The sequence below is a fragment of the Raphanus sativus genome, chromosome 9 (assembly GCF_000801105.2).
Source record: "Raphanus sativus cultivar WK10039 chromosome 9, ASM80110v3, whole genome shotgun sequence".
NCBI classification, from domain to species: Eukaryota; Viridiplantae; Streptophyta; class Magnoliopsida; order Brassicales; family Brassicaceae; genus Raphanus; species Raphanus sativus.
In genome coordinates this window covers 1,868,366-1,880,783 of record NC_079519.1, presented here as the reverse complement: position 1 = coordinate 1,880,783, position 12,418 = coordinate 1,868,366, and the positions used below count along the sequence as shown (strand labels likewise).

Genomic DNA, 12,418 nt, shown 5'->3' with positions numbered 1-12,418 from the left:
CAAATAAAACTTCCTTTTTCTCTGTTTTAGTAAAGCAAAAGAGAAATTAAAGTGATATTGGAATTTAGTTAGATTTGGTTGTATATTTTAATGGTTGTGATTCTTTATGCAAACTTAGAAGATTTATACCAAGATATAGATTTGTATCCGAATAAATGTTAAACAAATTATATAAAAATCAGAAAGCACAAAATTAGAAAATGACTCATGAGTAAACTTCTTTAAAAAAAATTATTAGAGGCGAGGGAGAGTGAAAACCACGCGCGCGAATTCCTGGCGGGCCATGTTAGATGGATGCATGGGAGAGTCATGCGCCATTAATGTTAGATTGTCCATAGTCCCCACCTAGAACTAGTCCCACCATTCCAGCTAATTTCATTAGATGGTCTCCCCGTAACAATACTATGTTAAATTCTCTGTTTTTTGTTTATTAAAAAAAATAATGTAGGAAAAAGTAAATATTTTAGGAAATTTTATTTACAAAATAGTGTTATATTCACCATTTCATGGTTCTAATAAGATGTTATAAATGAAACTTAAAAAGTGAATACTTTGTTTTCCCATAATTATTGCCTTTTCTTTGAATGGTTCATTTTTGACCTTACAAAAGTGAGAAAAAAATAAGTGTGTCCAAAAAAGCAAATTAGTGTGTTTATATGTAAGTGATTAAAGAGTGTGAGAGTTATTTAGAGCCAGAAAGAAAGATAGAAATATCAAAGAAGGTTATTAAATATTTTATTATCTGTTTTGCATTTTTAATTGATTTCATTAAAAAAGAATTGTTTTTTCTTCACCATCTTGCTCCTTGCTTTATTTATTGTTTCTCTTCTAGAGATTTGCGTCGTCTCATCGTGTTATTTTTTAAACACTTGTTTACTGTTGTTGTTTTTTCTTTCCTTCTCTGCAACTTTGTCACGGATCCTTCGTTTTTATTTTATCTATATATAAAACCATAGGATAAATCTCGTCCCCAGATATCTAATCTCTGTAGGGTTTTAGCTGTGTGGGTTTTTTATTTTCGTGTGTTCTTTTCTCACTTCTTTTTTTGTTCTTCTTCTCGTTGTTGTCTGTCTCCTTTGTCTTAACGAAGAACAGAGTGATTTATGTCGGCTGGGTTTGAATCAAAAGCTGTGATTTTGTCTCTGCTTAACAACAACATCTCTTGTCTGTTTCATCATCATCTTCAACTAAATCTTGTCTGGCAAACGATCTTCACTTCTGCTCTAACAAGCAGAGGCTTGTTCTCGAGAGTCCTTCTCTCTCCATGCGTTAAGACCCAAAGGTATCACCAGAAAATCATCTTCTTTAAGAGATCTAAGACACTAAGAGACCAAAGGTTAAGACTGTGTTTGTTTTTTTAATGTCTCAGGACTTGTTCTGGCGTTGAAGTCTTCGGTGGTTTTCACATAAAGCAGTTCATTGTTCGCTGAGATTTTTTTATTACAAAACAAGTTTTGATCTGAAGAGTGTTTTCTCCTTTTTTTTTCTTTTCTGGGTGTTTTTTTTTTGAGGATTTGTGAGAGAAAAAAATGGTAGGGATTATAAGTAACCAACTGTCTTTGAGTGAAATGAAGAAACCAAAGAGATGCAATCCTCAAGAAACCAACAGCCTTTAGAAAAGTCAGGATCTTGGTCAACGATCCTTACGCAACCGATGATGATTCATCTAGCGACGAGGGAGACGAGACCAAGATGAGACGCATCGTCCGCGTTGTTAACTTCCCACCTCTGGAGTCTGTTGCTCCTCCTCCTCCTCCTCGTGTTGCTGAGTCTGCTTCTGTGAGTTCTTCACAGGACAGCACCAAAACAATCAGCAAGAAAGCAGCAGCAGCTTCTCGTCCTCGGTGTTCTAAGAAGAAGCCTGTTGGTGTCAGGCAGAGGAAATGGGGTAAATGGGCTGCTGAGATTAGACATCCCATCACCAAAAATCAGGACCTGGTTGGGTACTTTTGACACCGAAGAAGCAGCTCATCAAGCTTATAAAGTCAAGAGGAAAGAGTATGACGCACTTCTCTCCACTACTACTAATGACTCCGTGTCTGAGACTAGTCAATGCTCTCGCTCTTCACCTCCTGAGCAAGACACTTCAGCTTCAACACCAACTACTAATAAGCTTAAAGAAGAGATCAAGATCGCTCCTGCTACTGGTGTTGATTCGAGCAAGGAAGTGTTGTTCGGTTTCAACTTCGCTGAGCTACCGATCCCTGATCTTGGTTTCTTTGCCGAAGACGAGGGACAGATGGCTGCTGATCTTGGTTTCTTTGCTGAAGAGAACTTGGATTGCTTATTCACTGATGATCAGTTTGATGATTTCACTATGCTAGGGTTCGAAGACAGTGGTGGTGGTCCGAGCGAGCTACCTGATTGGGACTTTCCAGATGTTGAGTTCGACTCTAGCTTCTTTTTCGCCGATTATCATCAACACATCCCCTTGAAAAGTTTTGCAGCTTAAGCTTTTTTTAAAAAGAGTGTTTTATTTATTATTAGTTTTGAGTTTAAAGACATACTACTACATGATGAAGGTGTGTTCCGGAGAGAAGTGAGATCTTAAGACATAACTAGCCGGGTTTTGCAGTTTAGTGAGTTTAATTTTAATTTCGGTTTATATAGGGTACTACGAGATTAAGTGTGGAAGTGTTTTGTGCTTCGAGTTAATCTCTTAGATTTGGGCTGTTCATTGTGCTTTTTAAGAGCCGTCCAAAGTTTAAAGAGTTTGATTATCATTAATGTTATAGTACTACTACTAGTACTATGTTATTAAATGAAAGTTTTTTTTTTCAGTTTATATAATTCACATTGTTCTTATCGCCATTGGTTGTCATGAATCTCATTACCAGAGGACCGTTAAGATTATGAGGTGTTGCTATTCTAACAAAGAATCTAATAGAAAGCGACAATTCATGAGAAGTTTGCTGGCCTCTGTTTCTCTGCTGATTCGCCGCGCCATCACAAACCACCATTCTTCTACCTACCCTTTATTTATTTTTATTTATGAAATTAAATTAATTTTTATTTAGTAGAAAACTTAATTACTAGTGAAGAGGAGAGTGGGGAATTAAATAGGGAGTTGCACGTAAGTGGCAGCAAGTCAGGGGTTGGTTTTGTCAGGTTTTTCAATTAATTAAAGGTATTTTATAACAGCTGTATGGCATTTTAGATTTTAATAATTATATAAAAATTATTCAAAGGTTGATTGGGAATGAGGAAAAGTCAAAGGATGGCTTTATACTCTATAGTCTATAGTAGTAACTCTTCCACTACTTGGTAGCTGCACATGTTCTTTGTATAAGTATTTTTTTTCCATTGTACGTGCGTGTGGCGTGTCTTAGTCACGTGATACACAATAAGGGAAGGAAAGCTTTCAGATGCACATGTCATGAGAGGTGTGAGGTGACGGAGTTGAGGATCTTGTGATAAGTTGCCAAGCTTGTGGTGTTATATTAGCTTGAGCTTGATTCTCGGCCCATTAGCTTGAGCTCGATTTAATTTGAACCATTCAAGGTGTGAGGTGTCTCGTTTAAAAGAAACAAGACATGGTTTTTTCATTGTGGGCTATTACTAACTAGCAATGCACAACTCTTGGAAAAAACTATAGACTGCGAAAAGACGCTTAATACAAGATTAGAGCAAGCGATTAATCAAATCCAGCTTATTAAGTTTTATTATTATTATACTGGAACCATAAACTAAAGAGGTGCTTCAACCAGTAACAAAACACCATCCAGAAACGACATGGATTTGGAAATATCATCAGAGCAGACCCTTCTCCTGAAAACTGCGGATACAATCATCAAACATCTCAGGCAATGACTTGAACGATGCAAATCCTAACTCATGTATCTTCCTTGTATCCATACTATGTGGATTGTTGTCCCCTTCTTTGTCACTGCACCTGAAAAAAGTTAAAACAAAGAATCAATCAACCAACCAAATGAGATCTCGACTATTAAACCTTGTCAATCATGAGATATTTACTTGTTCTCAAGTGGGTAATTAGGATACTTGTTTCGTAGCAACTCAATGATCTCAGACCAGTGAGCAACCGAACTTGAACATATGATTCTCCCTGATGCTTTAGGCTCTTCCATGGCTAACACATGTGCATCAACTACATCGTCTATGTGCACAAACCCGACCGTAAAATTCCGGTACTCTCCAGCAAGACCTTTGACAACGGAGAGGATATAAAGAAGAGTGCTTGTTGGTTTAGGTCCAAGCAATGGACCAACCACAAAGGAAGGATTCACTACCACTAAGTTCAACCCTTTCTCTTCAGCTATCCTCCAAGCTTCTTTCTCACCTAGAGTCTTTGCATACGCGTACCAAAGCTAATACACAAACATACAGGTTCCATCAATAGAGTTCTTTCTTTCTATATATAAATATAACAAATGTTTAGCCTCAGTTACAAAAAAAAATATAACAAATGTTTTTCTCACGTTGAAGCGTTTGCAGTATTCAATGTCGCTCCAATGCGACTCGTTGAGCGGAGAGGCTTTGGTGGCGTCGAAACGGTACCGTATGGAGGAGCAAGAAGATGTAAGAACGATCCTTTTGAGAGTGGTTTTGGACTTGGCACAAGAGTTCATCACGTTGGTTGTACCCTTTATGATAGGATCAACCAATGTTTCTTGAATGTTGTGATCCTGTGGAACAATAACAGGAGAGGCCGTGTGGAAGACTCCATCTACGCCGTTTACTGCTTCGTCAAAGCTTCCATCAACCGTTAGATCAGCTTTGAACATCTTCAGCCTCTCTTTCGCTCCTCTCAGTTCCCATAGGAAACCTACTTTCTCTTCATCCTCTTTTCAACACAAATCAAAATCATTTTCTTTAACACAAGGGCTCAGATCAAAATCATTTTAGTGGTAAATATTCGAATAATTAGTAATAATAATAATTAAATAATAATAATAATTGAAAAAATAATAATAATAATAAAAATAGGGAATATTTTCAGTTCAAAAGAAAAAAAAGGGAATATCTTACGAGGGTTTCGGACAGTGGTTCGAACGGTGTGTCCGAGTTCGAGGAGTGATTTGATGATGTAAGAAGCGATGAAACCAGTTCCTCCAGTGACCAGATACTCTGACATCTCTTTCTCTGTCTCTGCCGTGGATTTGAGTTTGTTTGGATTACGGTTTTAATGAAGTGAGATCTTGTTGAAGTACAAGGTGAGTAGTTGACTCACTCCATCCGTGTTATCTCTCTCTCTTGCTGATATTTTATCAAGAAGCGGTTCACAGTTTATACGTGTCGTGGTTCAGTCCAAAATATGTAAGGGTGAAAGGCTCATTGGGCTATAGTTCTTTCGAATGTTTTTTTGCAATCTGGAGGCCCACATAGAGATGCCTTGGCGTACCATTAGTTTGGTTTTTTTTCCACCCCTAGTGGCAACGGATAGGATGACGGTGTCTACGACGGTGTAAGAAAGATATACGTCGGACAAAGTTTTGACTGTGTATCCTTTGTTAAGTTTGAGTATATTAAAGGCACATACTTGGTTTCTGGTGAGGACCATGGGAAAAAGACACTGGTCGGAGTTGAAGAGGTCAGTTCCATAAACACCAAAACATATTTTTTTCTTCAACTGCTAATTACCGTAAAAATTATTGACATATTACCTTTGTAATCATTGAACATTTTCAGCTTGTTCTTGAGGATGGTGAATATATTATGGTCTTGAAGGCTGCTACAATAAGATCTAGAGTTGAGAAACCGGTAATTGTCTCTCTTTGGTTCAAGACGAACAAAACCCTAAGCTCTGTTTGGAATTGATTCCGGTGAGAAATTCTTGCTTGGGGGGGGGGGGGGAATGGGTGCACGATCATTGGGTTCCATGGACAAGCTAGTGATGTCATTCACAGTGTTGGAGTCACTGTCGTGTCCATCACCACAGCTGAGTGAACAGCCTTCCATTACATATTTATATTTCACTATGTTCAATGAGATTTTATTTCTATAGGCACCCTTCTATTCTTCACTATGAATGGGAACGAAAACTAGAGGGTGCAATCTGTACGGAAAACAAAAGTTGGAAATCATCCATGTACATAAAGAATGTCCAGTGATTCCGTCTGGGGGGATGAAGTCACATTAAAAGGACTGTGTATGGAGTCAAAATAATTTGTCATTACATCATTCAAATATATTCCTTTCACTATTAGTAGAGGAACATATATATAGATTGTTGTAACCTAATAGGATAAACCTGGCGGAGATCCACATATTGCCCAAAGAACTTCTACCACCACCGATGTAGGATGTTGATAATATTCTATACTAATTAATGTTTCTTTTTTTCTTTTTGCATATGCAAGAAGGTAGACTTATCAATATAATTATCCTTGTGATGATTTAGTGACGCTAGTTGAGATAAACCTATAAAGTAACGATATATATCACTATTCTACTATATAACACGTCGAAACTCAGGAGCTCTATCACATATTGATTTTACATTAATATCAAATTTAAATACATACAAGCCAAGTAGCTCAAGTTTCATTTTCGTCTCTTGAACATTTCCCCTTGCAAGTAGAAAGTGAAATTATTAATGGAAACGACAGTTACGGTAATAATTATGTTCTCTTTTTTTTGTCCTTTTAGCTTCTAACCAAGTCTGAGCTCTAAGCCAACCTCGTTGGTATCGACTTGATCATCACACCCAAGATTCGAGCTTTGGTTTAATGGATCTCCCTTCGATTTGCCACGTTCTCCAACGCCAACTGACCATAGCCATGCGTTGCACCAGAACTCTGGAGTTGCCACGTGTCGTGACTGCATTCACCTAGTTGGTAGTCCACGGTCTCTGCGAGGCGTTTTAACCGGCCAGTTTGTGTCTTGACCTTGTTACCGTTGACACGTGGGGCAAGGGCCAGACTCTCCGAACTGTCACCGCCTGTTGTTGGATCTTTCGCCACGTGGCGTATGTCGTATGTCCTGTGAGGAGGAATGATCTGGTGCGACGCGGATGCACTGGGAAGAGGCGTGTGAGTGATGGGTAAGCCGTTGAGAATGGCATCAACGGCTGCTTGGCACTGGGCCCAATTCCAGACCACATCAGACCCACAGAACCATCCACAGGGTTCACGATCCGTCCACACGCCTCGTACAGAAGTGACCTAAATATTGCTAGAGATTACAAAAAAAAAAACACAACCAACGTTATGAAATTAAATCGGGAAATGGAAAAAAAGTCCCTACTATAGAAGTGATGTGTGTGTGCATGTAACAGAATCTAAACACAAACACACTGTAAGATAAATCATTAGAGGATTCTGCTTTCGGAGTGTGTACCGGGACGAAGATGGTCAGGACCAGATTCGATGAGGTTAAGGAGACCGGCTCGACCATAGAACTTGGCAAGGAAGAGTGTGGCATTGGCTTGAGAGTCTGCGGATTTGATCCATTGAAGACATGGTCTTATGGTGCAATCTTGGTTGCAACCCTTGCGTAGGACTCTACACCCGTTACAGCTGATTCTCATTATCTTTATAAGTGACATTCAAAGGCATGAAGTGTGTTTGTGAGTTTCCTTGGAAGTGGAACTCAGAGAAGTTGTGGGCAACTTGTATTTATAAGGAAGAAGTTACAACTGAGTCATGAATTAAAGTGAGTTGGTATAATTTTAATCTTTTGCGTTTCTTGGAGAAAGTGGTGGAAAAACTGGTGCATTCCAGGCTTTATGACATTGATTTAAACACACAGATTTTTAATATAATTACTTTTTCGAAAGAAAAAAATGTTTTTTAACAAGAGATTTTTTTTTGTTTATAAATTCTCATTTTTTTACTGTTTTAGTGTTACCAAAAAAGAAGAAAAGACCAAGGAATGGTGGTGGAAAGGAGGTTGTGTGTTTCAGTGAAGTTGGCATTTTGTTTTGGCAAAAGTTGGGGAGTTCCTTCTTCGGGAATGCCAATATCTCTTTCTTTCTTTCTTTCACTTTTCCTTCTCTGGAATTCGCCCTCCATGCATTTCAATATTACAAACTTTGCCACTCACCTTTTATCTATATTTGTAATTACGTCTCACTCAATCAAACCCACTTCTTTAATCTTCACATCATCGTATGCCAATCCTCATCATATCATCGCTGGGTTACATGAAACAATTTTTACCACTCATCTTTATTAATGCTAAAAATTTCGTGCTCATTGTTTTCGAAAAAAGAAAAGAAAAAGTTTCGTGCTCACGAGTCTATGCAACGTAAACTAGTTTTGAAATTTCAAATTAAAGCACATAAAAGAAGATTATTAATGTGAGGGATCTTTAAGTAATATAATTGAGTGTTAACAGAGGTCCAGAGGGGTGGAGATACGAGGAAACTTTGGAGATGAAAAGTGGGAGACATGCACGAGAACCACCCAGAGATGATACCGACAAAACAAACAAACCAAACGAAGTTTTGAAATTTGTGAAATAAAAATATTAAGTAAAAAATTTCGGTGGCACGTGAATTACACACGAGGCAAAACTGCTATGTTCATGTTCGGCACGTAGTGCCTATAATGCCTCTTTTTGTTTCACCAAAGCGTCCTTTGAGTCCTGATTTTAGGGAAGCTATACGGATTGGACTGTAACTTTACGTGTAAAAATACAGTATTTAGTAGAGTCTAGCTCCTAACTCTTGTTCAAAACAAACTATAAACGTTACGGCTTTACTTTTAAGAAGAAAACAAACAATAGGATACGCGTGTAACAAATATGCCCACTGGTTTTGGTACAAGAAAAAAGGGGGTTTGATGTTTATTAGCTATTACAATTTGATTTTAGGAGCTATTTACTTTTCAGAAAACTTATGTTACAACTTACAGGCCTTACAAAAAAGGTGTAGCATCTTTTTACGTCACTAATAAGGTGACTAATTTAATTAAGAACATGGTTTTGTTATATAATCCACCAACGAATCCATGGTGATGGAGAGTAAAGTCGAATCCTGATTGATTTATCTACTTATTTTTACTGTTTCACATCCATAGAGCATTTTCACTTCTTTTTTTGAAAAAGAGCTTTCAATTAAAATGCAAATAAAAAATTACAAAGACATGACTTTTTAGACCATATAGTTTGAGAAAGCATTAAAAAGAGAAGGACAGCTACATGAGCTCCCAAACATGGAAATAAGCAAAAGAGAAGTCGAGATGGGGAGTAGATAAAAGTGACATAAAACTAGCTAACACACTAATGATAACCACGATCAGAACGGCCACCTCGACCACGAGTACGACGACCACCCACGTGAGTCCATCCCATTTCTTGCATCTTTTGGATTGGTTTGAAAGGTCTTCCCCCACGAAACCTCTCTCGTGCTATAAGAACATTAATGTTTTCATAACCACAACATTAATGTTTTCATAACCAGACAAATCAAACGTCTTAGACACAAACGCATACACATTTTTACATATTGACGTTAGAAAGATAGGGTTATCATGTTTGTAAAAAAAGTAGGATTATCATCACCAATTTATTAATAACATAAAAATACATGTTAATACGAGTTGTATTGATTTAATTGCAGGGGCAATCTAGACCATATAAATATTGGATATAATGTTGAAAATAAAAGATAAAAAAGCATTTTGCAAGCATCGAACCTGAGAAAATGAAGGTGTATATAGATCATTTTTACCATATGAGCTATTTTTTCTAATTTTAATTTAATTATAGATGCACATGCACTCAGAGTCTATAAAGTGGTTTCACCACTGTTTAATTGTGTTCAAAGCATCATTAACTTTTCTTTTTTTCTCTTTTTGGTAGGAGGAGGGGGGGGGGGGGGTAAACACTTCAAATTTGGTTGTGTTTAGGGATTGCAGGTTGGCTGACCATGTTGTGGTATTCCTATATGATCCAAAGTCACAATCAAACTAAATTGTGAAGTATTGGAGTCCATAATTTGGTTGGAGGGGGGGGGGGGTAAACACTTCAAATTTGGTTGTGTTTAGGGGATTGCAGGTTGGCTGACCATGTTGTGGTATTCCTATATGATCCAAAGTCACAATCAAACTAAATTGTGAAGTATTGGAGTCCATAATTGCAAGACAATCAAATTCTCAACAAAAAGTTAATCTTTTTCAATAACGAAAACTAAAAAAATCCAAATTCAGATAAATCAATATCAATAAGATACTCGAAATTAACGCGATTTCGTTACAATCATCTAGGTCTCACATCGAGGATGCTCATATCGACTCAACGAAAAAAAGCATAAGAATACAAATGACATCTATTTTACTTGAGTCACATGTTTGGTAAACACTTCAAATTTGGTTGTGTTTAGGGGATTGCAGGTTGGCTGACCATGTTGTGGTATTCCTATATGATCCAAAGTCACAATCAAACTAAATTGTGAAGTATTGGAGTCCATAATTGCAAGACAATCAAATTCTCAACAAAAAGTTAATCTTTTTCAATAACGAAAACTAAAAAAATCCAAATTCAGATAAATCAATATCAATAAGATACTCGAAATTAACGCGATTTCGTTACAATCATCTATGTCTCACATCGAGGATGCTCATATCGACTCAACGAAAAAAAGCATAAGAATACAAATGACATCTATTTTACTTGAGCTTCTTAGAATCTGAAACTCAAATTTGGTTGTGTTTAGGGGCGGATAATTGATTGGTAAGATTGCAGGTTGGCTGACCATGTTGTGGTATTCCTATATGATCCAAAGTCACAATCAAACTAACTTGTGAAGTATTGTAGTCCATAATTGCAAGACAATCAAATTCTCAATAAGAAGTTTAATTTTTTTCAATAATGAAAACTAAAAAAGTCCAGATTCAGATATCATAAATCTATATCAATAAGATACTCGAAAATAAACACGCAATTTCATTACAATCATCCAGGTCTCACATCGAAGATGCTCATATCGACTCAACACAAAAAACATAAGAATACAAATGACTTCTATTTTACTTGAGCTTCTTAGAATCTGAAACTCAAATATTCTCTATAAAGTAGTAACTTATATTTCTTCCTTTTGTAAAACTTCCAATTAACTTGTCAACTTTTTATTTTTCTTCGTTGACATTTTGTTTTTTCTTTTCGATAATTATACTCGCTTTGTGACATATACGCATATACCAATTACTGTCTCTAAGCTTAGAAACTGCTAATTTTAAGTAATCCTCATCCATTATTGTTACTTGATTGAACTCATTATTTCTAATAGTTTGAGCAAAATGATAACAATCTCGTCATCTTAAAGAATCACTTGACCTAGCAACACCGTACTTAATTATTCTACAAGTTTGTAAGATTTTGGAAGATTAAATGATGCTTTTCATGATTTCAAATTAAATAACGAAGTTGCTCGTGTAAAATATATAGAATATGAATATATTATTGTGTTGTGATCAATATGAGAATACAAGAGACATATATATAGTGTTAACATTAACATAATGTTGACACTAGATAATGTTAACTTTTCTAAACACGTAATGGAAATATGCTAAGAATATATTGAGGTTGACTTGCTCTTCAAGTCTTTCCTTTTAGTCTTTAGGGTCTTCATGGGTTTCACGGGCTTCACAATCTTGGTCCGTAAGATACACATCTTCCGGCCCGACATATCTCTAATACTCCCCCGCACGACAAACGTGGGATGCAACACGCAAATCTGCAATCACAAAGCAAACCACGTATGTCGTGGACACTATGTCGAGGAAAACAAATCAGTAGATTCCTTCGGGAATAAACTTCAACTTAGACAAGGAGGGATGAAAACTTCAGTTCTTCTTTGATCTTGACAATGGGAATACATCCCGTGGGCGCAACTGCAGCTCCAAAAATAATCGTCCTTAACTTGGACAGTCCATGAACCGGACTAAAAACTGACCTAAGAATTTAAGCGTTCAACTAGAACTCCCCCGTAATGGTTAAACTATAACCAATAAATCTCAAACTATGAGAAAACAACACTATGAAATATTCTAAACTATAGAATAAATCTCATAAAACAAAATAACTCATGTGAAATCACAAACCCATAAACCCATCGAGACTTTTGACAATTCTTGCACTCAGCCGACCAAAACCAATATAAAAGAAAACCTTTGACTTAAAGCTAGGTAACGTACTAAACCCAAAAAAAAACCTAATAATAGTATTAAGAAGTAGCAAATCACGTGGACTTAAAAAAACCAACTTCACGTGAATCAACATCGTCATCTGGATCATCTTCACCGTCTTCATCGTCAACACCACCGATGAACACCATCAAAGCTTTAAAGCGGAAGTTTTACTTTCGATCCCAAAGAATCGTCTACTCTGATACCATGTAAAGTAGAATATAATATGATATATTATTATGTTGTGATCAATATGAGAATACAAGAGACATATATATAGTGTTAACATTAACATAATGTTGACACTAGATAATGTTAACTTTTCT

At 36.7% G+C, this 12,418-nt stretch overlaps 2 protein-coding genes and 1 pseudogene across 2 annotated transcripts; 1 reads left to right on the top strand and 2 right to left on the bottom strand.

Annotated features, from left to right (window-relative positions):
• The first annotated feature begins 1,514 nt into the window (after nucleotides 1–1,514).
• On the top strand, nucleotides 1,515–2,780 carry LOC130499668 (ethylene-responsive transcription factor ERF118-like; annotated as a pseudogene).
• Nucleotides 2,781–3,579: 799 nt separating this feature from the next.
• LOC130499718 (tetraketide alpha-pyrone reductase 2) lies at nucleotides 3,580–5,217 on the bottom strand. Its single transcript, XM_056994064.1, has 4 exons — nucleotides 4,990–5,217; nucleotides 4,440–4,804; nucleotides 3,976–4,328; nucleotides 3,580–3,892 (listed from the first exon to the last, which is right to left on the bottom strand). The coding sequence occupies exons 1-4, from the start codon at nucleotides 5,093–5,095 to the stop codon at nucleotides 3,751–3,753; spliced, it is 966 nt and encodes a 321-aa protein (XP_056850044.1). The 5' UTR covers nucleotides 5,096–5,217; the 3' UTR covers nucleotides 3,580–3,750.
• A 1,395-nt stretch (nucleotides 5,218–6,612) lies between these two features.
• LOC108826850 (LOB domain-containing protein 42) lies at nucleotides 6,613–7,522 on the bottom strand. Its single transcript, XM_018600199.2, is given in 4 exon segments — nucleotides 6,613–6,695; nucleotides 6,698–7,054; nucleotides 7,057–7,134; nucleotides 7,300–7,522. Coding segments are annotated over 4 exon segments (726 nt in total). The 5' UTR covers nucleotides 7,508–7,522.
• Between the last annotated feature and the right edge of the window lie 4,896 nt (nucleotides 7,523–12,418).

Bases quoted from the DNA above. Each gene is read 5' to 3' on its own strand.
- LOC130499718 (XM_056994064.1), bottom strand. From the start codon at position 5,095: ATGTCAGAGTATCTGGTCACTGGAGGAACTGGTTTCATCGCTTCTTAC. The intron at 4,805-4,989 runs GTAAGATATTCC...TGTGTTGAAAAG, and splicing joins AACCACTGTCCGAAACCCTC to AGGATGAAGAGAAAGTAGGT. The intron at 4,329-4,439 runs GTGAGAAAAACA...TTTGTGTATTAG, and splicing joins AATACTGCAAACGCTTCAAC to CTTTGGTACGCGTATGCAAA.